We start from the raw sequence: 26,671 nt of genomic DNA, 5'->3' as shown, positions 1-26,671 counted from the left end.
GAGTAGCAGCCAGGGAGTGCAGAGGAAAACCTGGCACCAGGAGGTGGCAAGTGGTCAGTGGCAGCAGATGCTAACAGGATGACTGACAGTGCCCTCCACTGGTCAGAGGACTTTTTGGGGGGAGGGGCCAAGGCAAGGGTCAGCCCAGGTGCTTGAGGTATGGTGGGAGATGAGGAAATGGGAGGAGTCAGTGTGGTGCAGGTGAGGGGCACACGGGACATAAAGGAGGGCTCTTGTCAGGGCTGGGAGGCTTTCATGATAAAATCTGAGCCACTCCCCATGCTGGCAGGGGAACAATAGTGCCCTCCATGATTGCTGGGGGTCAGATGGGGGGTTGGAGCACAAGCCAAAGAACCAAGGTCCTGTGGTCTGACAGCTGGTTGCATGAGATACTGTCCAGAGCCAGTCTAGGGAAACCTATGGAAGTAGCACTGGGGAAAACAGGGAAGACAGGATTTGGGGAAACTCAGGAAAGCTGGAGAAAGTGCTGGAATCATGCCAATGACTGAAATGAGCAGTTCATGTCTGACTTCATGGGAAACTATGGGTTCCCTGTGGGCGGGCATCCTGAAAGCCCCGGTACCCAGCTTAGTAACTGGCTGACAGCAGGGAGTCAATTAATGGGTCTGGATGAATGAATGAGTGAACAAATGAATGACAGGAGGGGTTGCGCAAGCTCCCAGGACTCCACTTGCATGAGTCCTTGTGAGCCCAGGGGCAGGTGGCGTGGCAGCTGCTGGGGTGCTGGCAGGCCAAGTGGCTTAAGGGTCATGCTGGGCCACATCCTCCTGCCCCTTCTCCTTGGCCTGCTTCCCACTATTTGATGCAAGGGCCTCAGAAAGATCCAGAGTGAGGGTAAAGTCCCCAAGCAGCCCTTCAGCAGTGGCCAAATGCCAGGACCTGAGCCCAGCTGGCAGTGCAGTTGCCTGACTGCATTCTGTGGCCCCACAGTCAGCCAGCTTGGTACAGGTGGGTGCCCAGTGTGCTCGGCGAGTGCTGCAAGGTTACCTTGGCATGGTAGAGGCAACCCTGGATGCTGGAATCTCCGGATAGCCTGTCAGTCTCCCCAGCTTGGCAGATGTTTTGCTGTAAACCAGGAAGGCTGGACGTCAGAACTGGAAGTAGGAATGTAAGGTGGGGGGGGGTAAGAGAGACAAGGAAGGTTGGGGTCTGAGTGTCAGGACTATTCCACTTTTCTTTTCCAGAAAGCACATCACTCTTTCTAAACTCTTTCCCATCTACTATCCGTCTCACAGAGGTGCCCAAGTTGAATACCTAATGTGACTGTCTCCAGGGGTTCTCCCACTGTACCCAGCCTTGCTGCCTCCTTTGAGCACTCCAGTAAAGTTAGGCCATTCCCTCTCCGAGGGTAATCAATTTCCCTCCTGTTTGCCTTCCTGCCCTTCTCTGGACCCTTCCTCCTCATTTTCCCTCTCCTTGTGGCTCATGTCCCAGCATCCCTTCCACCTTGGTTCCCCCTTCTCCTCAGTTGTGTTCTCTTCACTAGTCCCAGGCTCCCTCCATCCTTCCCTCTAGGGCAAGCGTTCCTCCCACTCCCCTCTGAGCTCCCTGCTCGCCCCACCCCCTACCTGAACTGGGTAGCTGCACAAGGCTTGCTTCTCCTATTCTCTGCTGTCTGTCGGGAGAATATGCTCTCTCCCTTGCCAAATGGAGGAGGAGGCAGTGAAGTCCCAAGCTGGGGCCAGCCTGCACTAGAAGTCACCTCCTGTCCTGGTCTCAGGAAGCCTAGAGTTAGCTGGGATTTGCTCTTCCAATGACACCCCATCCCTGTCCATACCTCCCAGTCTACTATCCCTTGCTTCCATCTGGTGCACAACCAGTGGCCCTGGTGCTGCTCCAAAGTGCCCAAGAAGGAAAGAATGTGTTCTACATGGATGCTTTCTAGGTGCTGCTTGGCTTCATTCTGCTGGACAAGCCATGATAATGGATGTACTGGTGTGGAATGTTATAAGGAGACTGACTGTCAGAGAGGTCTGTTGGCCATTCCAAAGTACATGTCTTCTAGGAAAATGGGAGAGGGGATGTGAAAAGTACACTGGCTGGGCAGTCTAAACTCGACCACCATTTAATTGGATTAACCCCCTTCGGGCCTCATTTTCTCCTTCTGTCAAAGATTATGTCATTCATATTCCCTTGGGTACCTTTCAACTCTGGCATTAAGTGATTATCAGCCTTTCTCCTGCCCTCTCCACACTTCCTGATCTGCTTGGTCAATGACAGGCATCAGTGGTTTCTATTTCTTCCAAGCATTATCATGCTGGCCTTCCCTGTCTACCATAGAGTGGCTCTCCAGGTGTGGTCCCTGGCCTGCAACACCAGCATCATCTGCATCTTATCAGAAATGCATATTGTTGCCCATCCCAGACTTGCTGCATCAGAAACTCTGGGGGTGGCACCCAGGAATCTGAGTTTAAACAAGCCCTCTGAGTGACTCTAGTGCATACTAAAGTCTGAGAACCACTGTGCTGAACTGTTTGTCTTAGCAGGGAGAGCAGAGGAGCAGTTAATCCCAAAGTGTGGCTAAGGGACCCATCCCTGGGGGTGACCTTCACTCAGAGGTGTGTGCTCATGTTTCACCCACATCACACACGTGCACAATACAGACATGCTGTCTCACACACACACCAGTACACCCTCCTGTTGGCAGCCTCAAATTGGCTAGATTTGATTAGAGCACAGTTAAGGATTTCCTTTCTGGAAGAACAGCAAAGATAGAGTTAAGAGAGAGATGACAGATGGGGAGGAGATATTTGCTGGTTTAAAACTGACAAGAGATTAATGGGGAAATATACAAGAAAATTCGCAAACCAACAAGAAAAAGACCCAAGGGGAAGATGAGCAAAGCATATGAATAGGCAATTACCAGAAGGAGAACCCAAAAGACTAGCGAGTATGTATGTGAGGAGGGACTCAGGCTCCAGATTCTCTAGGAACCAGAGAAATGCGAATGAAAACAATGAGATAGGATGTGCACATGTCAGATTGGCAAAACTCAGCTGTCTGATGCCAAGCGTTGCCTAGGATAAGGAGAAAGAGGAACCATTGTGTGGGACTGATGACAGTCCAGCTAGATGGATGCAGCTGCTTCGGAAAGCCACTTGGCAACATTTAGTGAGGTCAAAGGTCTGTGCCCACACTTCCCAGGCAAGCCCACTCCTGAATATGCCCCCTGTCTGTTGCAGGCACACGAAGGGACTACTAGTTTCCTGTGGCTGCTGTAACAAATTATCACCAACTTTGTGCCTTCAAACAACAGAGACATAACCTCTCACAGTTCTGGAGGCCAGAAGTCCAAAATCAGTATCACTGGCTTAAACCAAGGTGCCAGCAAGGCCATGCTCTCTCAAGAGGCTCCATGGGAGAATCCATTCCTTGTCTCTTCTAGCTCCTGCTGGCTGCCAGCCTTCCTTGGTTTGTGGTTGTATCACTGTTGTTCAAACATTTCTCTGCTGCATTTTTACTTCTCTCTCTCTCTCTCTCTCTCTCTCTCTCTCTCTCTCTCTCTCTCTCTCTCTCTCTCTCCCTGAAATCTACATCTACTTCCCTTTTATAAGAAAGTAAGCATAGTGGGTTGAATAGTATCTCCTAAAATTCATGTTTGCATAGAACCTCAGAAAGTGATCTTAAGGGAAATAGGGTCTTGGTAGGTGCAATTAGTTAAGGTGAGGTCACACTGGATGAGGAGGAGCCCTTAATTCATTAGCTGGTGCTTTAATAGGGGGAGAGGGGGAAGAACACACAGAGATACAAAGAAAGCCATCTGAAGAAGGAGGCAGATTTTGGAGTGATTCTGCCACAAGCCAAGGAATACATGGGGCTGCTTGCATCTGTAAGTGACAAGTAAGGATTCACTCTACAGCCTCTGGAAAGTGAGGCCCTGCCGATAGCTCGATTTCAGATTTCTGGCCTTCAGAACCGTTAGGATAGATTTCTGAGGTTTTAAGCTACCGAATTTGCAATACTTAGTTATGGCAGCCACAGACAAGTAATAAAGCGTGTGAGTGCATTTTGAGCCCAACCTGATAATCCAGGATAATCCCCCAATCTCAAAATCCTTAACTGAATCACATCTGCAAAGCCCCCTTTTCCATATAACATTCACATTTACGGGACCTACCACCTGATAGCTTTGAGGGCCATTATTCAGCTTGTTCCAGGGACCTGTACCACAATCATTGCACATTGCTTGTGCTAACAAAGGATTGGAGGCAACCACTGAGGAAAAGCAGAAGTAGTTGAGTTGTTACAAGTATCCAATTTAGGGACACATAGTGAAATGGAGAGTTAACACACCTGCAGGGCAGTGGAAAAGCACCCATCAAAGAACCCCACTTGTTCTCCAGGGCAATACTTTTGTTTATGCAAAATGCACCTGTGTGTGTGTGTGTGTGTGTGTGTGTGTGTGCGCGCGCGTGCACACACACACACACACACACACAATGTACACAAACGCTCCCCTATTCTCTTTGTCAGAGCACGTAGTCAAGTGGTAGCTACTGAGGGAGGGGAATTGGAGAGGAGAGCAGTGATGAGCAGGACTGCATAGATGGCTAGATTAACTCAGCTGGAGAGGGTCCTCACAGACCAATGATGGTGGGGATGCCAGGAATTGAGGTCCATTACCTGAGGACCACAGTAAACAAAGGAAAAGAAAAAGTCTGTGAGAGGTCCTCTCTGGGGAAGGCTGGCCCACCTCTGAAGTGCCATGGTGTATTTTGCATAAAGATACATTGTCCCATTAGTTGCAGCAGTGGGCAGCAGCCAGTGAGCTACGTTCCCCCCTTCCATTTGTAAAGGGAGGAACCATGTGTCCTCCAGAGTAGAGGGAGGACACCCTCCTTAGTCATACCAAGGAACAAAGAAAGCTACACTGATGCCATTTGCTGTCGCCTGACAGTTGTTTTCCATCTGCTGTGCTGAGTGTTCCCTCCCAGCAGCCTTGAGCGGCTGCTGATGTTGGCTCGCCCCCTGGCCTTGGTGCAGGCTTCCCATTGTTTTGTTTGTTCTCGAAACACACCCTTGCCTCCCTTTTGCCAGATGCAATATTTCTCCCAATGCCACTTTGACAAGTGACAGGGATGCAAAGTAGAACAGAGTCAGTGGCCCAGATAGTCTTATAAATCATTGTGAATTCAGAATTAGTTTGGCAAATGGTCAGCCATTTTAATCCCTGGGGAGAGGGCTTTGCACTTGTTTGCTTAATTTCCCATTGGGTTCCTCTCTGTTCCTTGTAAAATTCCCTTTGAAAATGCCATCACATGTTGACTATGCTTGAGGAGGAAAGAGAACCCGACTTTTTAATGTTTTGTCTGTTAGTACCAAGGCCAGAGGGAAAAGGGGAGTAATATTTTATTGTAACCTTTTCTTTATCCTCCACAAAGTCCTCTTAGCAGAACTGACCTTCGATACTTTTAAATCTAACAACAACAACAAAAATCTGGTTGTGCATTCAGCTGTGTTCTCTTATGGGCTCTCCTTGAGCCACTTAAGGATTCGTATTTTGGGGTACACCAACAGATGCTTAATGCTGCTCTTCATTCTTGCCTAACTCTTTACTGTCATAGCTACAGTCAGACCCAGGAAACTAAACATCTAAATACAGGTGAAGAATCAAGCAGTGGCTTTTCATCTTGAAAGATGCTTTAACAGCCTGCGCAAGGTCTGTGCTCTTCATGAGCAAATATTTCATTTGAGCCTCACCACATTTGGCACAGCTGGCAGTCCTTGCTCAAAACAGAAACTGGTGCTAAAAACAAGATTCATCTAGAGATACCAATGTCTTCTTGGCTGTTTGCTTGGGAGAGTGGGATTTAGTCAAGCCAGGCAAGGGAAGAGTAGAGATCAGGCAGAAGTAACGTGCCTGGTTTCCTTCTGGAAAATATTCCTTGTTACTCACCAAGAGAGGCCTTTAGTCAGTTGCTCAGCCCCCATAGCCTCAACTCACTCATCTGTACAATGAGGTGGTTGAACTAGATGGATGTTTTCACCTTCTGTTGGTGGAAGGTTCTGTAATGTGCTTCACAAGCCACCATGGAGATGGCAACCTGACAGGGATACTGACCCTCTTTTTTAAACATTATTTTTAAAATTTGTTCTTTTTAGTTATACAAGACAGTAGAGTCTATTTTGACATATTTGTACAAACGTGGAGTATATCTTATTCTAATTAGGATCCCAGTCTTGTGGATGTACACAACACTGACCTTTTATCAACCACCTCCCCTTCACTTTCGTCTATCGTATCTATAGGCAATGATTTTGTTCGAAAAGTCATTAATTTTGCTGCTATTACGTGTATGAAAATGATTGGACTAAGTTAACTTCAAGGATCTGGTGTTAGTTTTCTGGGGTTGCTATAACAAAGATCCACAAACTGGGGCCTCTGAACAACAAGAATTCAGTGTCTCGCAGTTCTGCAGGCTTGAAGTCTGAAATCAGTATTGCTGGGCTCAAACCATGGTGCTGGTAGGGCCCCACTCCTCCTCAGTGAATCCCTTCCTTATTTCTTCTGGCTTCTGGTGGCTGCGTCATTCCAGTATTTAAGACTAGCATCTTCAGTCTGTCTACTCCAACTTCACAACTTCCCATTGTCTTCTCTCTGTGCATCAAATCTTCCTTTGTCCCCCTCTCATAAAGATATATAGGATTGCATTCAGGGCCCACCTAGATAATCCAAGATAACATCTTGTCTTAGTCTATTTGGTGTTGCTATGACAAAATACCTGAGGCTTTTTTCTTTTAAAAATTTCTTTATTTATTTTAAAATTTGTTCTAATTAGTTATACATCACAGTAGAATGCATTTTGACACATTGTACACAAATGGAGCATGACTTCTCATTCCTCTGGCTGTACATGGTGCTGAGTCACACTAGTATTGTAATCATACATGTATATAGGGGTAATAATGTCTGTCTCATTCTACCGTCCTTCCCACCCTTGCACCCCCCTCCCCTCTGCACAATTCAAAGTTCCTACCTACCCCCCACTATAGATCAGCATCAGCTTATCAGAGAAAGCATTCTGCCTTTGGTTTTGGGGGGGATTGACTTATTTCACTTAGCATGATATTCTCTAGTTCCATCCATTAATCTTATCTGGGCATGCCTGTAATGCCAGCATCTTGGGAGGCTGAGCAGGAAGATGGCAAGTTTGAAGCCAACTTTAGTAATTTAGCAGTACCCTGTCTCAAAATAAAAAATAAAAAGGGCCTGGGTGTAGCTCAGTGGTAGAGGTCCCCTGGGTTCAATCCCTTATACCAGGAAGAAAGCAAGAAAGGGAGGAAAGAAGGAAGGAATATCATTTTGTTTGGCTTATGATTCCAGTGCTTGGAAAATCCAGACAACATGGCACCAGCATCTGGCTTTGTCACATGGGTGACTTCACTTTATAACAACTCACTCTCCATAGAACAAATCCAATCCTATGAGAACTACATTATTTCCTTCTGAGGGTGGTCATGACCCAATCACCTCTCACCAGATCCTGCCTTTTAAAGATCCTACTATCTTTTGATTCTATTACACTGGGAACTAGGCCTTCACACATGAACCTTTGGGGGACAAACCATCACAGTCTCTACCTCAAGATCCTAAACTTTATCATATCTGCATAAACATTTTATGTTTTTTTTCCACATAAGTTAACATTCACAGGTTCTGGTGATTGGGATGTGGATTTTTCTTGGGGAAGTACTTTTCAGTCAACCACAGTCCCTTTCAACAATGAAGTTCTAAGATCCTTCTCCCCAAATAATTCCCATCATTACTTTTCTCTACATTCCCATGTCTCAATGTAAAAGCATAGCACTGTTTTTTGTTCAACTCAGGAATAAGGAACCCACATTTCATTCCTATATCATGAAAGATTGTCAACTTGAGAGCTCACCTGAGCTTTGCTATTTTTATTTCTCTAAAAGTCAAATGGGACTCATAAGTTGGTTTTGCTTTGATTGGCCTTGCTGCCAGAAGATGGTGTATGTCATACATGAACAGAGGGAAATATAAAGAGGAAGGGCAAGTGTTGACCCCAGAGCACAGCTTAGGACCACAAGTTCCACTACCTGACTCCCAGCATGGGCTCTTTCCAGTGTCAATACTCTGGCATGCTAAGAACTGATTTAAAAACCTGCTATAAAGTCTGGGCTTTTGACCACTGTACCCACCATATGCCCTTGGTACAATTTTGTATTCAAGGATTTCAAGACAACATGACAGCAAGCCTGTATGCCCAAAAGTCATAGCCCCATCAGGATGTATCTTCACCAGGAATGATTTATATTGCTTTGTTCTAGATCTCATTCTGCAAGGCTATTGCATTTTTTCTGAGTTTCTGGAGGTTGCAGTTGATGTGGTACCCATCTGGCTACAAGTGGATCAAAAGACTTGTGAAAACCAAGATTCCATACAGAGCTGAGGGATCTCTCCCCACTTCTACCCATTTGGGAGGGAAGGGAAGAGTGGTATATCTCAAGGGTTATTCCTCAACAGGAATGGCAGCACCTCTGTGGAATAGCTTTGCTGGGGAGGGGCAGGCAGTATGGAGGGAGGTCACATGTATTTCTCTTACCCTTCAGTGAGCTATCTCACCATCTCTGTCCAGTTCTTACATTTCCTTTCCCAGAGAATTATGTGCCTCCCTTTCCTTTGATGCAGGATAAACTTGACCCACATCCATTTCCAAAGTATCAGAAGCTTTCTAGTCCCCACTTTTTTGGGGAAGAAATGACAGTGTGGTGCAATTAGCAGAGCCTAGGGAAGTGAGCCAGGAGTCCTGAGTTTGAGGCCTAGCTCTGCCGCTAACACCCATATGACCTCGATTCAACTCCTGACTCTCTCTGGGACTGAGTTCCCCATCTAGAAAAGGAACAATTCACACTAGATGTTAAAGGTCCTCCCACCTGTAATGTCATAGGATTTAAAAGGTGTCAATACTCTGGCATTCTAAGAGGCAATTTGAAAACCCACCATAAATATTTAAATTAGCTAGCAACATATGCTGGCTCATCACATAATCAGGAACTGTATTAGTGGAACAAGATCTCCAAGAGAAAGAGTGATGCCTATTTTGATAGTCTTCCCTCTGAATCCCCTATCAAGTGTTCCAGAAGCTGGGCTTCAGTACGATCCCTCATCATTATTATCGTCACCCAGGTTTTAAGATGAAAGGCAGGAAGCTAGTGGGAGGCACTTCCCAGAGGCTGTTGCAGCAGCAGCAACAACAGCAGCAAGGTCACTGCGGATTTTTCTCTCTCATCATCCTTTTTTCCCCCAGAGCTTTTAGGTTGCTGCATTTATTACTAAACAATGCTGCCCCTCATTGCTGAACACCAGCAAGCTAATTCAATTCTGTTCCAATTTTACTCTGAGTTCCTAGTGAAGACCAAATAGTCCATTGTGTGCTGCTATAACAGCCTACCTCAGACTTGATCATTTATAATGAACAGAAATTTATTTGGCTCACGGTTCTGGAGGCTGGGAAGTTTGAGGTTGAGGGGCTGCATCTGGTGAAGGCCTTCTTGTTGCCTCATAACATGACAAAAGGCATCACGTGGGTGACAAGGAGCCATTCAAGTCATTTTATAATCAGCATGAATCCCTTCATAGGGTAGGGCCCTCATGACCTAAACATCTCCAAACACTCTGGCATGGGAATTTAGTTTCCACATGCTTCTTGGAGATATGTTCAGACCGTAGCACGTTTATAGAACAACGGGCAGTCTAGAGAGCTCTGGGAGGTGATTTCTACCCTCTGGGCACTCTAGGTCCTCTACAGAAGGTAGATAGGCACAGAAACACCTGGTTTTCCTGGCTCTGGGATTCTACAGAGCTGCCAATCAAATGTTGTATTCGTTGTGATGGTTTATTTCAGTCTAAGTTGAGTGCATCCAGGAAGCCTCAAAAGGAAGGTGTTATTTGAGATTGAAAAGTGAGCAGGATCTCCATAGAGATGAAGGGAAAAGGGAAATCCAGCCCTCAGGAATAATGTGAGCGAAGTACTTGGAGGCAGAGAAGTGCTGTGTATTGATGGGGGCGGGGCGGTGGCAGGAACCTGACTGGAAAGAAATCCCAAAGGATCTTTCTAGGGCTTTATCTCAAGCTTATGGGAAGTAACGAAAGGTTTTAAACTGTATAGAAAATTACATTTATACAAGATCCCTCCAGTTGCTGAGTGGAGATAAAATGAGAGGGCTGAGCTGGAAGACAGTGGAGGGCTATTGTAGCCATGGGGCAGTGGAGATGATCACTCTGGGTAGTGGGAGGTAGGGAGAAAAAGCTGGATTCAGGGCATGTTTAGCAGATTGAATCAGTAGGATCTAACCATCACATGGATGCAGGAGATGCAGGAGGGAGGGGAGCTGAGCAAGATGCTGGTTGGATGGAGGTGCCATTTTCTGAACATGGATGTGAGGGCAGGAGCCGAGGTTGGGGAGTGTAGTTTGAGACATGCTGGGATCTGGTACTGGCAGATAACTCATCTGATGATTTCAGCAATTACCTCAGGCCTTTTGACCTTTGTTGCTCTTCTCTCTGCAGGCCAGAGAGTCCAGGATGGTCATTGACACTGGAAATGCCCTCTGTGCATTCAAGTCCTCCTTGTTTGTTTGTTCTCTGAACATAACCAAGCAGGAAGTCCTATTAAAAAGCCTGAGGGAGCCGTTGCAGTGGTGCACACCTGTAATCCCAGTGTCTCAGGAGGCTGAGGCAGGAGGATCTCAAGTTCAAAGTCAGCTTTGGCAACTTAGCAAGGCCCTAAGTGAGATGCTGTCTCAAAATAAAATACAAAAAAGGACTGGGATGTGGCTCAGTGGTTATGTGCTCCTGAGTTCAATCCCTGGTGCCAAACCAAAAAAAAAAAAGACTGGGGCAGAGAAGACATTAGTTCTAGTCCAAGTTTACCAGTGATGGTTTGGTCTGGTACATTTGGGCAAAACACTTGCCTTCTCTGGACTTTGGTTTTTCTAAAATACATCAAAGCCTCTCATATGACCATTGCTGGACACAGCAATGGCAAGCACCTCACTTAGGAACAAAATTCAAGGAGCATCATTCTCAGCATCAGCATTCCCATCATGTTCTGTGCTTGGACTGGGGCCATTTGTAGTTTCGCCTTACAGTTCTTTACCCTTATCCCTTGATCTGATCGCCCTTTTCTCTGTTAACCAGTGCATCATGCGGGTCAGGTGCAAATATAAGCAAAAGGAAGTAGAAAATTTGAGATGATAACCTAGATAAATCATGTTTAAAAGAAAGGATTTTACTTGAAACATCTCAAGGCAGGCTGACTTGAGAGCTACATCATACATATTCTTTAAGATAGGGTCTTCCTATGTTGTCCAGGATGGCCTGGAAGTCCAGATCTTCCAGTCTCCATCTCCTAAGCATGTGCCTAACTCCTTAAGTGGGGCCTACGATCTTCCTTCTTTTCCTCCTTCCTTTCTTCCTTCCATCCATCCTTCCTTCCTTCCTTATCCTTTTCCTTTTTTATCCTCTCTCTTTTCTTCTTTCTTTCTTTCTTTTTGCCCTCTCTCACTTTTTCTTTTTGAAATAGAGTTTTGCTATGTTGCTCAGGCTGATCTCAAACTCCTAGGCTCAAGCAATCCCCCTGCCTCAGCCTCCCAAATAGCTAGGATGACAGGTGCCCAGCACAAACATAGGACCCAGTCACACCATACTTTTAATGGGGCTAGGATTGCAACTCAGTGGTAGATGTGCAAGGCCCTGAGTTCAATACCCAGCCCCCACTAAAACAAAAAACAAACAAACAAAACCCTTATTTTCATTATAAAACATTATCAAATAGAGGAGAACTATTGTGAATACAAGCATACCTTTCCTAATTCACCACAAGACCATCAGAAGACAATGCAATTTGAGCATCTTCATCCATTCATTCAGCAAATATTCATTGGACATATATAATAGGCTGTCACTTAGGCAGTTGGGAAACATGATGAAAAGAAAACAAAAAAATCCCTGCCCTTGAGGAGTTTATACTCCAGTGGATGTTAGTATGTAGTGAAACTTGCTGACTGTATTGAAGGGGAATCTGAGGATCAGCAAGACTCTTGGAAGAGCAGACAGCAGAGTCTCCATCCTATGTTTTCTGGGTTACTAGCCTTTCTTCTGTACCTTTGTTGATTTGGTCTTGGCAAAACTGAGCTATCTGTCCAATATTTTGTGAACTGATTTCGCCTGTACAGACAGAACACAAGGACACAGGATGTGGTCAGCCCTCACCAAATGCACATTGGCTCTCCTGGAGGTGAAACTCCCCCTTAGAGCAAACACTCACTGAGCTTATGCTCAGTGCTAGGCTTTGGAGGTAGAGCCACTGAGAGGATGGGATTCAGTCCTTGCCTTGGAGAAGCTGCCAGTAGGCCCTGGTAATTACGGTGCCATGGCCTATGTGCTCCCGCCTTACTCCTCAGCAGGACAAGGTACACAGGACCAGGCCCCCAGCAGGTGTTAGAGGTAAGGCTAGTGCTGACAGTGTATGTGCATGTGTACGTATGTGTGCATTCAGATGCTTCAGGTCACATTGTCTTGATATTATAGTTCAGGTCACAGGCAGCCTAGAGATAGGTAATTAGCTAGGGAAGACAGGACTCCCCGCAGGGGCAACTGTTTCTCAGTTGTAGGAGAACACAGTGCAACCTTGTGCCACAAAGGATTATCTTCCAGTCACTGATATCCTGCATCCTCTGAAGAATTAAGAATGAAATCAAAGATGACTCTTTTACCTCAGCAAACCTTTCTTGTGCATGCATTTTGTACCAGGCATTTCTCTAAGTGTTTCAGATTGCATTGATTCATTTAATCCCCACAATTTATGAGGTGGGTCCTATCACCTAGTTAGCACTGTAAATGAACGGTAGGTTCCAGTGCTCCAAAAAAAGAGGAAGAATGTTTCTGGTGCTCTGCCTTCCTTCAGTCCATGGCTCTGTCCTGTGCAGCCTCAAGGAACCAGGTGGATACAGTGAATCCCCTGCCTGATTGAAACGATTCCTTCGTGCAGTTGGCATTTGTCCTCTCCCAGTCAGGTCCTCTTCTTTGTTTGGGTCAAAGAGACCACAAGTGTCATGTATGTCTAAAAACAACAACAAAAACAGAAACCCAAAAAACAAAAGAAACGAAAAAACCAAACAGACCACAGTTTCAGGGAGAGGGCTGCCTGCCTCCTTCTGAGGGGCATGCCCTCCACACCTAGCATCCACTAACACAGCCATTTCTTTACTAGCTGTGGCTTTTTCATTTATCAAATACTTCTCAGAGGCTCTGGGCCCCAGGCCCTGTGCCACTTGCAGGAGAGGCCAGGTGACACTGACATTCAACAAGCAATCACCCAGAGGCCAGATAACAGTTCTGAGAAGTGCCATAAAGGAGGCCAGAGGGAGCAAGGAAAATATGGACCTGGGAAATCAGGGAGCCTTTTGGGGGAGGTGGTAGCAACTGGGCCAAGGACTCCAGGCTGGGTAGCACTTGCTTAGGGTACAGCAAGTGCACATTCCCAGTGAGGGAAAGGAGAGAAGGCGGAGTTAGCATTGAGAGTGCAGGGACACCACTAGAGGAGACTGCAGATAGGCAGGGCAATGTCTGGGGTCCAGAGAAGGGGGATACCTCACTGCCATGAGAGGAGAAACCCTTGGAGGACTGACCACTCTTAAGGGGAGATTGACTGAGGGACAAGTGGGGCACAAATTCAGCTACTTCTCCTGACCCACAATGCCAGTATCTCAAATCCACATCCAAGCCAGCTATGGCCTGCAATCTCCCCTAAGGGATCTCTCTGCTTCTGCCCCCTCACCCACTCAGGCCCATCCTCCCACAGCAGCAGGGACAGTTTTCTCCAATACAGCTTTGATTGGGCCATTCCCCTGTTCAAACTCCTGCAATGTCTCCCTACTGCCTGCTGGAGAGAACTTACAGATAACAATCTCTGCCATGAACAGCCTTTGGCCTGCCAAGTCTGTGCCTTGCCTCTATGACCCTGGAGCAGCTCTACCACACTGTGTAAGAATCCTGCTTTCTCTGTAGTCTGAGGTCATTTGCTCCTTCTCTGCCCATGGAAACTTCACTAGCCCCCCGATGCTCTCAAATTGACCTCCTTGTCCATAAAACCTTCCTCTCAATTTTGCTTGCTCTATTTGCTTGTGCCTCTATTTCACATTTATTTCACCTACACTTCATTTAGAGTTGGTGGTGTGTCGAATCTGTCTGGATTGTAAATTTTTTGAGGGTGGGGATTCTCTGAGAATGTTTGGAAGCCCTCCTGCCCTGGGGCCTACCTAGATCATGGTCACGGAATGGTCAAGATCAAAGGGAAACTGATTTGTTTATTTGATATATTTTTTGGGGGATTGAACCTAGGAGTGCTTAATCATTGAGCTATATCCCCAGCCCTTTTTATTTTTTATTTTGAGAAAGGCTCTAGCTAAGTTGCTGAGGCTGGCTTTGAACTCACAATTCCTTAGCCTCCGAAGCTGCTGGGATTACAGGTGTGTGTCATCACACCCAGCGCCATTCAATGAATTTTAATGGAATGATTGCTCTGAGCCACATACTGGGGAGACAATGGAAAAGAGAGCACAGTAAAGACCCTGCCTTTACAAGGCTAACTGTGTGGTGGTAGGGGGACAGGAGGGGTCAGTCAATCAGTAAGATAAATGTTGTAAAGGTGTTAAGTGCACACAGGAAAAGAAAGCAGGATGGGGGGCACAGGCAAGGGTGGGTGCTCAGGAAGAGACCTACCAGAGGTCAGAGTGAGGGCAGATTCACAGGAGGAAAGCATTTCAGGCAGTGGGAAGGCAAGTGCCATGATCTTGAGGCGGCTCTTGCTTGGGCAGGATGAGGAGGGAATTGAGAGATGCAGTTCGAGGTGTATGTGGCAGGGATGACTCACATGATCCTTTGAGAGCCACTGTGAAGCCTGGGGTTCGCCCTGAGGATGGGGCAACTCTGAGAGGGTTCCGATTGAGGAGGGATCCTCTGGCCACCATGCTCAGAATGGACTGAATGCTGTCCTTTCCACAGTCACACTTTCATCATCCACTAGGCCCGTGTCTAAAGTCCTCTTACAGTGTGCTGGTTCATGCAGAGGACCTTTGCAAGGCCACCTCTCAGGTTTGTTTGTATTGATTTGCAGGCTTTTGGGGAGGGTCGGTGTATGGAGATAGGAGGACTGTTTTACTTTGAAGTCCCTCTGTGGAGCTCTACTGGCAATCCTAAGTATGCTGATGCTTTAAAGAACTCACTGGGGCTCCCCCTTTCCAAGAGGAGAAACAGACCCAGAAAGAGGGAGGAGGGGCATTTATGTGTTATTGTTTGTTTTCAGTGCTGGGGATGGAACAAGAGCTTCAGACTTGCTAGGCTAGCTCTATCACTGGACTACATCCCCAGCTCCAGGAACACTTTTTTTTTTTTTTTTTTTTTTTTTTTTTTTTGGTACTGGGGATTGAACTCAGGGGTACTTAACCAGTGAGCCACATCCCCAGCCCTTTTTTATATTTTATTAGAGATAGGGTCTCCCTGAGTTGCTTACAGCCTCACTAAGTTGTTAAGTTGTTGATACTGGCTTTGAACTTGCACTCCTCCTGAGCCACTGTGCCCAGCTGCAGGAGCACTTTTTAAAAAGCTGCTCCAAACCCACAGCTTCCCCCTCCCCCACTGCGGGAATCCCTTTGGCTCAGGTAAAGACAGACAGCTTGTACCTTTTCCCTAAGAGGGAGATGCTGGCCCATTATCTGCTTCGTGAGTCAGAGTCCTGGACACAGAAGGACCACCACTCCACAACTCAGGGCAAGGTGGCAGACTACTGTGAGTGTGCATGCTCTGAATGGGATGGGGGCTGAAGGTGAGGTAGTCTCCACCAGGTTACCCAGCAACATGGTGAAGATGGCAAGGTCTGTGAGAGCAGGGCTCTTCCTTCTCTTCCCCCAGTGGAGGGTTCTTGAGCTCTCCCAGGACCAGGTGTCTGGCAGGAGCATGGGGGCTTCTTTTCCACCACCTCTTCCCAAAAGGCCTGGGCTGCCTAGTGTCCTTGTCCCTGGGTGTGGGTGATAAAATGCAGTCAATCCTTTGCAAGCTCACCCACTTCCTGCTTTTCAGTCTACCTGAGGAGGGCCCTTGTGATACTTGCGCTGCTCAAGGGAGCTGCGTCAGGCTCAATGACCCTGGCTTCCAAGTTCCTTTTGTGGTTCTGGTAAAGGCTGCTCATCCCACGCCAGGGCAAGCTCAGTGCCGTAGGAAGGAGCTTCCCCCAGTTGCTTCCAAATGTGAGGACCCAGATGCCTCTGTGCAGACCAGCATCACATTCAGACCCCAAGGCTCAAGACCTGATCAGGACTTTAGGCCTCAGAGTCTTAGGAAGCCTGAGGAGCCTGTATGGTGGAGTGTAGTGGGAGAGGAGATACAGGCCTGCCGCACTCACTGGGTTCTCTGTGGACCTAATCTGGGGCCACCCTTTTCAAGGGTGTTATTTTAAATGGTTCAACAGTCCCATACTAATACACCCCTGCCCCATTCCCCTACACTTCCATTGATTGTTGGTGTGTGTGTGTGTTGCTGGGATTGAACCCAGGGCCTTGGGCATGCTAGGCTGACCACACACCCAGTCCTACATTGATTATTAAATGGGAGTTGGCCTGGCTAGGTTTCTGGCAATTCGACTTTAAGTGCTGGGTACCCAAGTGAGGACTCAGAGGGACGTGGGAGAGGCTGCACCAGGGGATCAGAGATTCATCTTTGTTGAATGATAAGAATTTCTCTTAATCTTTCGGGGACCTTCAACTGACAGGAACTGAAAACCTCTTTAAATAGCATTCACCACACTTCGTCCTATTTCTTATTTACTTTCAATGTTTTAATAACTTCTCTAGGCAGCTGAGCAGCTTAAGGGATTCTAGTGTGAGGTTCTCCTTTGTGGATAGGCTTTGCTTGGTACTGGGCCTCAGAGTTGACTGATGGGTTGAAGTGCTTTCCCCAGAGGCCAGGGCAGAGGCCTAAAGCACCTTCCTTCACCCCATCAGTTGCTTATTTGCTTAGCTGGTCTGGGCTCCTGTGGAAGTTACCCCCAAAACAACATATATTAACTGACCTCTCTGCTGCACAGAGGAGGAGACCTGCCTTGTGGTCCCTGACACCTCTGGCTTTCTGTTACTTTCTTCATCTTCCACACTGGTTATCAGTCCTACCCTGGGCAGCTTTTGACTAGGGACAACCAGACCACCCTCACTCACAGCTTTCCTCACCATCAGACTGGGAAGTGGTCTAGGTGGAGAAGACAGGTTGAATTGGTTTGACAGAGAATACTGAGGCTGGGAGGGGTGAGATGACATGTCCAAGAGCAAATCAGGAAGTCATCAACAGAGCCCAAGTGGTCACAGCCTTGTCCCTTCCTTCCAGCCCTACCCTCCATTTCATCTCCTTTCCGTTATTCATTAGAAGTCATTCAATACATGTACATGGAATTAAATTATGAGAGATTTGGTGAGGTAGGAATCCCCTAGGCCGCATAGAGGTAAACCAAGTTATTGAGACTCTCTAAGCGGAGTCCTGAGGAGGAGTTGGAGGAAATGGTGAGGTTGAAAATGAAGAGGACGTGTGTTTGTTTGTGGCCGGTAGGAGCAGGGAACCATGGCACCTTCAGATCTCTAACACTCTAAGCTATGTCATAGTCATGTTCTGTAAGGTTCTGATGATTGCAACCACAGGTTGAAGCTTCACACCAAGTGCTTCAGCTCCTGTAAGGAGGAGCCTTCTCTAGAGCAGAGATGGAAACACCTCCCTCGAAGAGCAGGAGCAACCCTTTTCACTTTCGAAGTAAGTGTGCAGAAAGAGGTTGGGGGTGGGGTTGTGGCAGCTGGGTGGGGAAATAGGGCCCTGGGTGGTTTGGAGATGCTCTTATCTTTCTGGTTGGACCTTCAAGCTGCTGCCTATGGGAATACTAAGTGTCACTTCCCAGTGTGGGCAGGATGCTGGGCAGTAGCTGGCTCAGAAAGAGACCCTGTCCTAAAACTTCGGCCCAAATCTCTGACTTAGGAAGGTCTGACAATCTTGAGAGGTCAATATGCTCTAGCAGAACGGACGTCAGATCACATGGGGGGACTTCTCTGGGCTAGGCAGAGGCAGGGGACTCAGGAAAAGAAAGCAGCTCCAGCCTGGGCAGGTTGGGCCCTGACATTTTGGTTGTAGAAGCTGGAACTGTCTGCCTGGAGAAAAGGCCTAGCCTGGCATGAATCTCTGAAGGATGAGGGTTTGGATTGTGTGTGGGATGGTGGTCCCCAAGGTTTGGATATGGCTAGAGATGGAAGGGACATCCAAGAAGGGAGGTGGTAAGCTCTCTATAATTGGAGATAGTCAAGAAGGTAAGCAACCACTCAGCTGGTTCTAATGGGGCGAAGGGTCAGATGAGGTGGTCTAAGATCTGAACTCCTGATAGTCTGTAGATTGGAGATTTGGGATAGTGACTTGACACCTGTCAGTTCTTGTCAAAAGCAGCACTATCTTTGTCTTTTGGTCTTTTGTCTTTTGGTCTGGATTGGATGCTTAGGTGTTCCAGCTTCAGGGGCTCAGAGGATGTCTTGGCAAGGTCTGAGGAGACAGGTGCTGTGTGAGGCTAGTTCCTTTGCACACTTCAAACCCAATCACACTCTATGGAAAGCACTTGAAAAATCAATCTTATGGTGAGTCTCCTTTCAAAATATGAGAATCATAAATAGCTGGATCTTGTGGCCTTTGGAAACGGAACTTCACATGGGGGGGATGAACTCATGTTTCTTCCTTTGTACTATTTTCTTCAAATTTCAGCCTTTAAAATGTTCTCATTTTTCTCACCCTTCCCTTTTCTTTCATCCTTTCCAGGAAGTTTGTGGTAACCTCAAAGAGACAAGAGCTCTCAGATGTTCTTCAAACACGGTTGATATTAGTATTTGGAGTGAGACACTTAGTAATGGCCCTGTCCAGTGCAGGACATTTGGCATTCCTGAAAATCCCTTTCTCTTATTCAATTTAGCAACACTTCCAGTCTTCTTGGTAACCAAAAATCGACATAAATTTCCAAACATCCATTAGAGAGGTGACACTGGCCACCTCACACTTTGAAAACCATTGACCGATTCCCCCCCAAAAGTGACTTGCTTAAGGCTATGCATCAGCCAGTGACAAAGTCAAGAACAAGTCAAATCCCATTCATTCTTTCATTCCAAACACTTATTCTTCACCAGGGGGTATGTCCAGATGGAAGAAGGAATGTCTATCTGAACAGAGACAGTGAGGAGGAACCAGTTTCACTCTTACTCCCTGTTCACAAAACTACAATTTCTGACAATTTTTCTGCTCTTATCAAACTCCTTTTGGGTCTTCTAGTCCGCCATTTCTGAAATTGCAGGCCCAAATACAGACTTTCCGGCAATCAGTGCAAAGAGCCTAGTGGAAAGCGATCTGCAAGAACCGAGTCAGACTCCTTTGGAGCGGGCAGTGGGATCCGAGGGCCGAAACATCCAAGTCTCCAAGAGAATGCAGCGGCTCTCAGCGGGGCATGGAGGAGGGAGCTATAACCAGCTCCTGCCGCTGCCTTGCCGCGGAACTGGGTAGAGATGGAGGACCGTTGGTCCTCGCTGGTTGGTCCAGGGAGGTTTCCCGGGCAGGGGAGCGGACTAGGGGCCAGGGGCCAGGGCCGGGGGCGTGCAGGCCGCGGCGCGGTGGGAGCAGAGGGCAGAGCAGCTGGGCTCGACCTCGCCTTCCCACGCCAGAGGCCAAGACCTCTGGGAATTGAGGGGCCATCTCTGCAAAGTCCTTCGAGATCGCAGCTCAGTTCAGAGAGGACGGTGCGGCAGGGGTAGGCAAGTGAGAATATTATTATTATTCTCTTGCCTCCGCAGCCGGCCCCGGCGGGTTGTTCTGTTTGAATGAATGATCCCAGAGGCCGCGCCCAATGGGCGACCGCGCCTGCTTAATATGCATGAGGCCCTCAGCCAATGGTCAGGCGAGGAGGCTGTTTTAAACGGCGGAGCCCGCTGGCCAATCAGGCGGCTCTCGTGGAGGCAGCTAGCGCGAGGCTGGGGAGCGCTGAGCCGCGCGTCGTGCCCTGCGCTGCCCAGACTAGCGAACAATACAGGTACGTTTCGCACCGCCCGCGCCCGTCGCCGCCGCCGCCGCCGCAGCAGCAGCAGCAGCGCCCGCACAACTTTCTGGCCCGCGCCGCCGCGAGCGCGCCTGCCGCCGCCTCCCCCTGCCTCTCCTCCTGCGCCCTTCCCGCCCCTTCGCCTTCCCTCTTGCTAGGTGGCCGGGAAGGAAGACGCGATTCAGGTGTTTCAACTTTTCAAATGCTTTCGCCCCAGCTCCTTGCTTTCGGGGCTTGGCACCCTCCGCGGAACCACACTTAGCAGTCGCCCCCAGGGGCGGCCGAGGGGCCAGGGCTTCCAGGCCAGATGTTCCTGCAGCTGCGGCGGCGCGAGATGAGGGGTGGCTGCGGGTTGCGGGCGCTGGCGGCGCGCGTCCCGGCGCCAGGCGGGCGGCGGCAGCGAGAAGGGGGCCGGGTGCACCCCGGCCCGAGACGGACTCAGCGGGTGGCGGGCAGCGGGTGCCCGCCGGGGGCTGTGGTGCCGGCAAACTTCGCTCCAGGGCTTGGCCGGGCACCCTGCGAGCCCGCGGGCTGCGCTGCGGGCTCTGCATTAACATGGCCGTCGCGGAGCGCCGGGCGGCCCGGGGGGGCTCGGGCCGGCTGCCCCCCGCTAGGCTCCGGCTCACCGAGCGCCGCCGCCGGGGCTAACATGGCTGGCGCGGTGCGGGACTCTGGCGAGGGGCGGAGAGGCGGGCGGAACCGGCGGCAGGAGCTCGCAGCGGTTCTGGCCTGGGGCCCGGGCGCCCGCGGCCCCGGGCGGACGGCGTGAAGGGCCGGGGGCGCAGCCGCGGGCCCCTGCGCGGCCGAGCGTCATGGCTGCACGGGCGCCTTTGTTATCCCGAGGAGTGCGCCCCTCGCCGGGGGGGCGGGGAGGTCCGGCCAGTGGCCCCCGCGCCCCGGGCGACCCCGGCGGGGCGGGGCGGGGTGGGGGCCGGCAAGCGGGTGGCGGCGGCGGTGGCGGGGCCCGGGCCGCTTTGTTCGCCGCCGCCGCCGTCGCCGCCTGCGCCGGCCGCGCGCGGATCAGCCATTTTAGCGAGCGGGGCTAAGGAGGCGCGGCGGGCGCCACCGCTGCTGCCGCGGCTGCCGCGGGCCGGCCCCACACCCCCAGCGGATGCCTGCCGCCGCTGCCCCCGGTTCCGCGCGCCCCCCGGGGGTGGCAGCATCGGATTTGAGGGGCAGTTTCTTTCATCAGGAGGCTTTTGACAAAATGGAAGGTGAATTATGGGTGTCCGGGGGACGGGGCACGGGGGCCGAGTCGGGTTGCCAGCTGCCGGCCGGGGCTCCCCTGCTCCCGGTCCCGCCCCGCAAGCGCTGCCACTGCGGGCCTCTAATGCAGCCCCGGGGGCGGTCGCTGCCAAGGGGAGTGCTTTAGTTTTACATGATGACCTTGGGTGTGGGAAAAGGAAAAGATGGCGGGAAGCTGGGGGGTGGGACAGGGACGATGACACGCCACAGCTGCATTTTTATTTGGAAACTTTAGAGAAAGTATTCCTGACTGGAACTGCATTCTGCTTTACACATGGGCAAGACTAGCCTTTTTGGTATCTCCTCCCCCTTTAGATAGTGACGGATTTCAACTACTAGTACAAGGGATACCTGCTCACTTTCCAGATGATGTTTTAAAACCCATTTTCACAAACCAAAATGAATTGTCCGGTAGTGATGTTTCAGATGTTTCCTATTCACGTCTTTCCCCCCTTTGATCTTGTTCAGTATGGAGATGACAGTATTTTTAAACGTATAGCCAGCTAGCTTTAAACCATTTTCTTCAAGCTTATGTCACATAACCCTTCCAAATATTTCCTCCCTGTGCTCTTCCCACTTTGTGTTGTAATTTACAAAACATACTGCTTCAGTAATGTAGCACTGAGCCACCCGACTTAGGTCAGCTCCATTTGGAGAACTTGATCGCTCTGGAGAAGTAACTCGCAAACCAGCGCGCTTCATGCTGGTCAAAAGTTAAATGACAAACGACGGTGAAGCTGCTTTCTTTCTTACTCTTCCTTCTGCTGCAAGTGGTGTCAGGTGTTGGTGAAGGGGGCTTTCTAACAACTTAATTTTGCTCTTCCTTTGGCATATCTTGTAGTTTTGTTCCTCGTTGTCATTCCTTATTTTTTGTCTGTCTTTTTTTCCATCCATCACAGTCAGGATGGCTAAAGGTGACCCCAAGAAACCAAAGGGCAAGATGTCTGCTTATGCCTTCTTTGTGCAGACTTGCAGGGAAGAACACAAGAAGAAAAATCCAGAAGTCCCTGTCAATTTTGCAGAATTTTCCAAGAAGTGCTCTGAGAGGTGGAAGGTATTTTTCTTTTGCATCCTCATATTAGGCTTAGTTGGAGTTCATGTTTTGGGGTTACTTACCTTCAAAGTTACCCCACATGGCTCTTTTTTATTTCTAACTTAGACATTATTTTACTTGCCTTTAGAATTTTGTGTGTGCCTTTATTTGTGAAGGCTCTAATAATTTAAATCTTTCATTCCCAAAGTGGTTCTATAGATGTCATTTTAATTATAGAAAAATTGGGCAAGTATGTACTCATTGAATTAAGGAATTTAACAGATCCTATTCTTTGCAGACAATGTCTGGGAAGGAGAAATCTAAATTTGATGAAATGGCAAAGGCGGATAAAGTGCGCTATGATCGGGAAATGAAGGATTATGGACCAGCTAAGGGAGGCAAGAAGAAAAAGGACCCTAATGCCCCCAAAAGACCCCCGTAAGTGACTATAGACTTGAAATAACAAGAGCTTTCTTTCTGCTTGGAAGATTTTTTTAAAGATATTTTACCTAAGAAATGAGATGCCTCTGCAAAGAATTCTGTACTTCGAGCTTTAAAATGCCATACCAGCATTGTCCATAGTTAGGGCTGATGTGTTTGTGGGCTCTGTGTGTGTGTCATGTGTAAGTGCATGTGCAGTAGTCGCCTGTTGGCTCTTCCACTGGGAAGGATGCACCCTGGTTCTGGAAGCCAATGTCTTAGGTATGTTATTTACTCCTTAGCCAGTAACTGAAATAAAGCACCATACATTTCTGAAGTATCTTAACCGTTCTAGAATCTATAGCTTTGTAGCATTGAATGTAGTATGTGTTTCTTCACTTTGGGGAGAACTTATGCTGAGAGGTACGTGAGCTCAATAACATGGGAATTTAATCTAAACTCATGTTTTTGTGGATTCTCTAAGTTATATATTTCTCTCCAAGGTCTGGATTCTTCCTGTTCTGTTCAGAATTCCGCCCCAAGATCAAGTCCACAAATCCTGGTATCTCCATTGGAGATGTCGCCAAAAAGCTGGGTGAGATGTGGAATAACTTAAGTGACAGTGAAAAGCAGCCATACATAACTAAGGCTGCAAAGCTGAAGGAGAAATATGAGAAGGTAAGGTGGACTGGAGTCTGCCATAAGATTGGTGGGTTGGGGGTAATGTGGCTGCTTTGCAAGGCTGAGTACTTGGCACAGCATGCAACAGCCTATCTCTCAAGATCAGCCCTGTGTGCTGGTAGTCACGCTTAGAACAGATGTTTGTCTTGGGCATGATTTTTTGCAGTGCTGAGAATCAAATCTAGGGCCTCATATCCTGCGCTCTACCACTGAGCTGTATCCTCAGCCCCAGTTTTCAAATGCAATGCTGGGGATCCAGCTCAGTAGTGCATTGCTTGCCCAGCAGTACAATGCCCTTGACTCCATCCCCACAACTGCAAAAAATAAAAAAGAAAAATTGATAAGGGAAAATTGATAGGGCTGTTAATATGACCTAAAAGACACTTGAGTATCCTATAACTTTAGAATTTGAATGGTCAAGAATCCACTTTGTATGTGGAAACAGATACTTGGAATATAACAGCAGCCCTATTTCCTGTTTTATTCACTTGTTTTCAATTCCTGATTTCTTATGTGAGGTAAAGGCTGCATGCTTCTACCTTTTGCTATAATAGCTGCAGGAGAGCTTGGACACTGATTTGGAATGTGTCCCTGTTCCTTCCAGGATGTTGCTGACTATAAGTCTAAAGGAAAGTTTGATGGCGCAAAGGGTCCTGCTAAAGTTGCCCGGAAAAAAGTGGAAGAGGAAGATGATGAAGAGGAGGAGGAAGAAGAGGAGGAGGAGGAGGAGGAGGATGAATAAAAAACTTTATCCGTCTCCTTGTGAATACCTTAGAGTAGGGGAGCGCCGTGATTGACACATCTCATTTTAGATGTGTCTGTTTCTCTCATTAGGTTCAGTTACAGAATTTGATCACGATCATATTGTAGTCTCTCAAAGTGCTCTAGAAATTGTCAGTGGTTTACATGAAGTGGCCCTGGGTGTCCAGAGCACCCTGAAACTGTATCAAAGTTGTACATATTTCCAAACATTTTTAAAATGGAAAGGCACTCTCGTGTTCTCCTCACTCTGTGCACTTTGCTGTTGGTGTGACAAGGCATTTGAAGATGTTTCTGGCATTTTTTTTTTAATTTGTAAGGTGGTGTTAACTATATGGTTATTGGCTAGAAATCCTCAGTTATCGACTGTACATATCTATAGTCTGTAAAAAGAACAAAACAACCAAGAAAAACTCTTGATGCTCCTTGCTGGCGTTGAGGCTGTGGGGGAAGATGCCTTTTGGAGGGGCCATAGCTCAGGGCGTGCACTGTGAGGCTGGACCTGTTGACACTGCGGTGGGCATCCATTTAGCTTCAGGTTGTCTTGTTTTTGTATATAGTGATATAGCATTCTGCTGCCTTTCTTAGTTGTGGAAAAAGGGGGGTCAGCTGGCATGAGAAGTGTTTGAATTTTTTTTAGTTAAGTACAGTAGATTTTAAACTTTGTTTTCAAACAAACTGTAGAACTCTTCATTGTCAGCAAAGAGCCACTGCATCAATGAAAGTTCAAGAACCTTCTGTACTTAAATACAATTTGCAATGTTATGTTATTTTTTGTATGTTTAGAATGCTGAAATGTTTTTGAAGTTAAATAAACAGTATTACATTTTTAAAACTGTTCCTCCCTGTAAATCTAGTAATTTCTATTTTACCCAGTGACCAGTTTAGGACTGAGATGAGGAGGGGGCCCTTGAAGTTTGCATGATTTGTTGTGTTTAAATGGCAGTAAATGAAGTGTAAACCAGTGAATGTAGCGACATAGGCAAGGGTCAGCAGCCTCCAGTAGTTGAAGGCAGGCAGGCAGGATGGGGGCTAGCTCACTCCAGATTTTACTTTTCCCTTTTACTGTCACACCCCATGTGCTGGGGTCAGTGCACTGCTAACAGCAAGAATGTCTTCCAGAGTGTATGGGGTGTAAAACTTCAGGTATTCTCTCACTCCTCCCTGACACTACACATGTAGTGGGACACAGTTATTTCTGTGCTCAACATTTGAGGCCTCAAACTGCTGCTTTGTCTCCTAGACCCCAATGAGGGTAGTGGGGCGGGGTAGGGGACATTTTCTCTGTTTTTAACCTTAGTTTCCTCCTAAAGGCCAAACATCCCAAGAAAGATCCTAGGCTCCATTTCTAAGCACTAAATGTATCAAGAAAGTAGAGTGGCCTACCAGTGATCTGAGCTTATTCACCACAAATGTAGATTATTGTTCAATGTTCTTAAACTAGAAAAAACTTGGTTTCAGTGGTTATATTAGTAAACAGTGTTAACATTTTGCCCAGGTTAGGACAGCAGTGGCAAATGGTGATCCTAGATACCACTGGATGGCTGGTGTGCCCTTCACTGCAGTTACAATGGGTGCTGTGTTGTGGGTGAGTGTCAGCATTGCCTAGCATTAACACTTGGATGTAGAAATTTGAGACTGTGGAGCATGTGGGTGTGTTTTTTGTGGTATTTTAAGAGGAAGCAGCTTTTTCATAGAAGTTCACTATTTGGAAACTTGCATGTGTACGGAGCTGTCCTCTCACCCCGTCAGGTCTGAGGTGGGTGCCAGTCATGGTCACAGCCTGATCTCCATTCACAACCATTCCTTCTCCATCAGAACTGTTTGTCCTAAATACATTTCTTTTGAAATCTTCCACTAATTTAAAAAACCCTTGATCATTAGGTTTGCCCAGAGGCACTTGTTCCAGAATCATTCATCCTGCTTTAGCCATGCCCTTGTACTTGGCATTCTAAACTAAACCTGCTACTGCGGCCCAATGCTCAACATACAGGTCAGCCTCATCAGATAATGGAAGAGGTGTTCAACCTGTACTCCCAAGGAAGCAGTTTTCTAACTGTGGAAGTGGGTGGCTTTTGTGCTCCCTCAGTAGCCAAATAGAAGTGGGTAGCTATTTGCCTAAGTGATATTTGATTAAGCAGACTTCTTGGTTGTAGAGACTCCATTTGAGCCACTTTTCCAATTAGCTGCTTGTTATAAGACCACTACTCTAAGGTTTGCACACCACCACTAGATGCCCCAGTGGAATGATGCTCCCTAGCTTCCCTGAGATGCTTGAAGTGGCATGATGTTACCAACAAAGGTTTAGACTTAGCTTGATTTCTGGACCAATGTTCTTGCAATGCCATCTTGTTCCTTTTTTTTTTTTTAAGCCAAAAGAACAGTGCCCATT

At 47.8% G+C, this 26,671-nt stretch overlaps 1 protein-coding gene across 4 annotated transcripts; it reads left to right on the top strand.

Annotated features, from left to right (window-relative positions):
• Positions 1-966: 966 nt before the first annotated feature.
• On the top strand, positions 967-26,671 carry HMGB3 (high mobility group box 3). 4 transcript variants are annotated; one of them, XM_079123466.1, is made up of 5 exons: positions 967-1,134; positions 22,286-22,440; positions 22,718-22,857; positions 23,343-23,517; positions 24,125-26,671. In XM_079123466.1, the coding sequence occupies exons 2-5, from the start codon at positions 22,291-22,293 to the stop codon at positions 24,260-24,262; spliced, it is 603 nt and encodes a 200-aa protein (XP_078979592.1). In that variant the 5' UTR covers positions 967-1,134; positions 22,286-22,290; the 3' UTR covers positions 24,263-26,671. The 4 variants fall into 4 exon arrangements, with proteins under 4 accessions (XP_078979592.1, XP_078979591.1, XP_078979593.1 ...); XM_079123465.1 differs by lacking the exon at positions 967-1,134 and adding an exon at positions 20,059-20,135 and having other exon boundaries at positions 24,125-25,119; XM_079123467.1 differs by lacking the exon at positions 967-1,134 and adding an exon at positions 20,170-20,326.

Source organism: Sciurus vulgaris (assembly GCF_902686455.1).
Source record: "Sciurus vulgaris genome assembly, chromosome: X".
Taxonomy (NCBI): Eukaryota; Metazoa; Chordata; class Mammalia; order Rodentia; family Sciuridae; genus Sciurus; species Sciurus vulgaris.
Note: the sequence above shows the minus strand (reverse complement) of the source record. Positions and strands in the feature narration are given on the sequence as shown.

What these genes read in the sequence shown, in the direction of transcription:
- HMGB3 (XM_079123464.1), top strand. Translation starts at nt 21,253, where the DNA reads ATGCCTGCCGCCGCTGCCCCCGGTTCCGCGCGCCCCCCGGGGGTGGCA. An exon ending in AATGCCCCCAAAAGACCCCC is followed by an intron (nt 22,858 to 23,342) that starts GTAAGTGACTAT and finishes TTTCTCTCCAAG; the next exon opens with GTCTGGATTCTTCCTGTTCT. An exon ending in TGAAGGAGAAATATGAGAAG is followed by an intron (nt 23,518 to 24,124) that starts GTAAGGTGGACT and finishes TGTTCCTTCCAG; the next exon opens with GATGTTGCTGACTATAAGTC.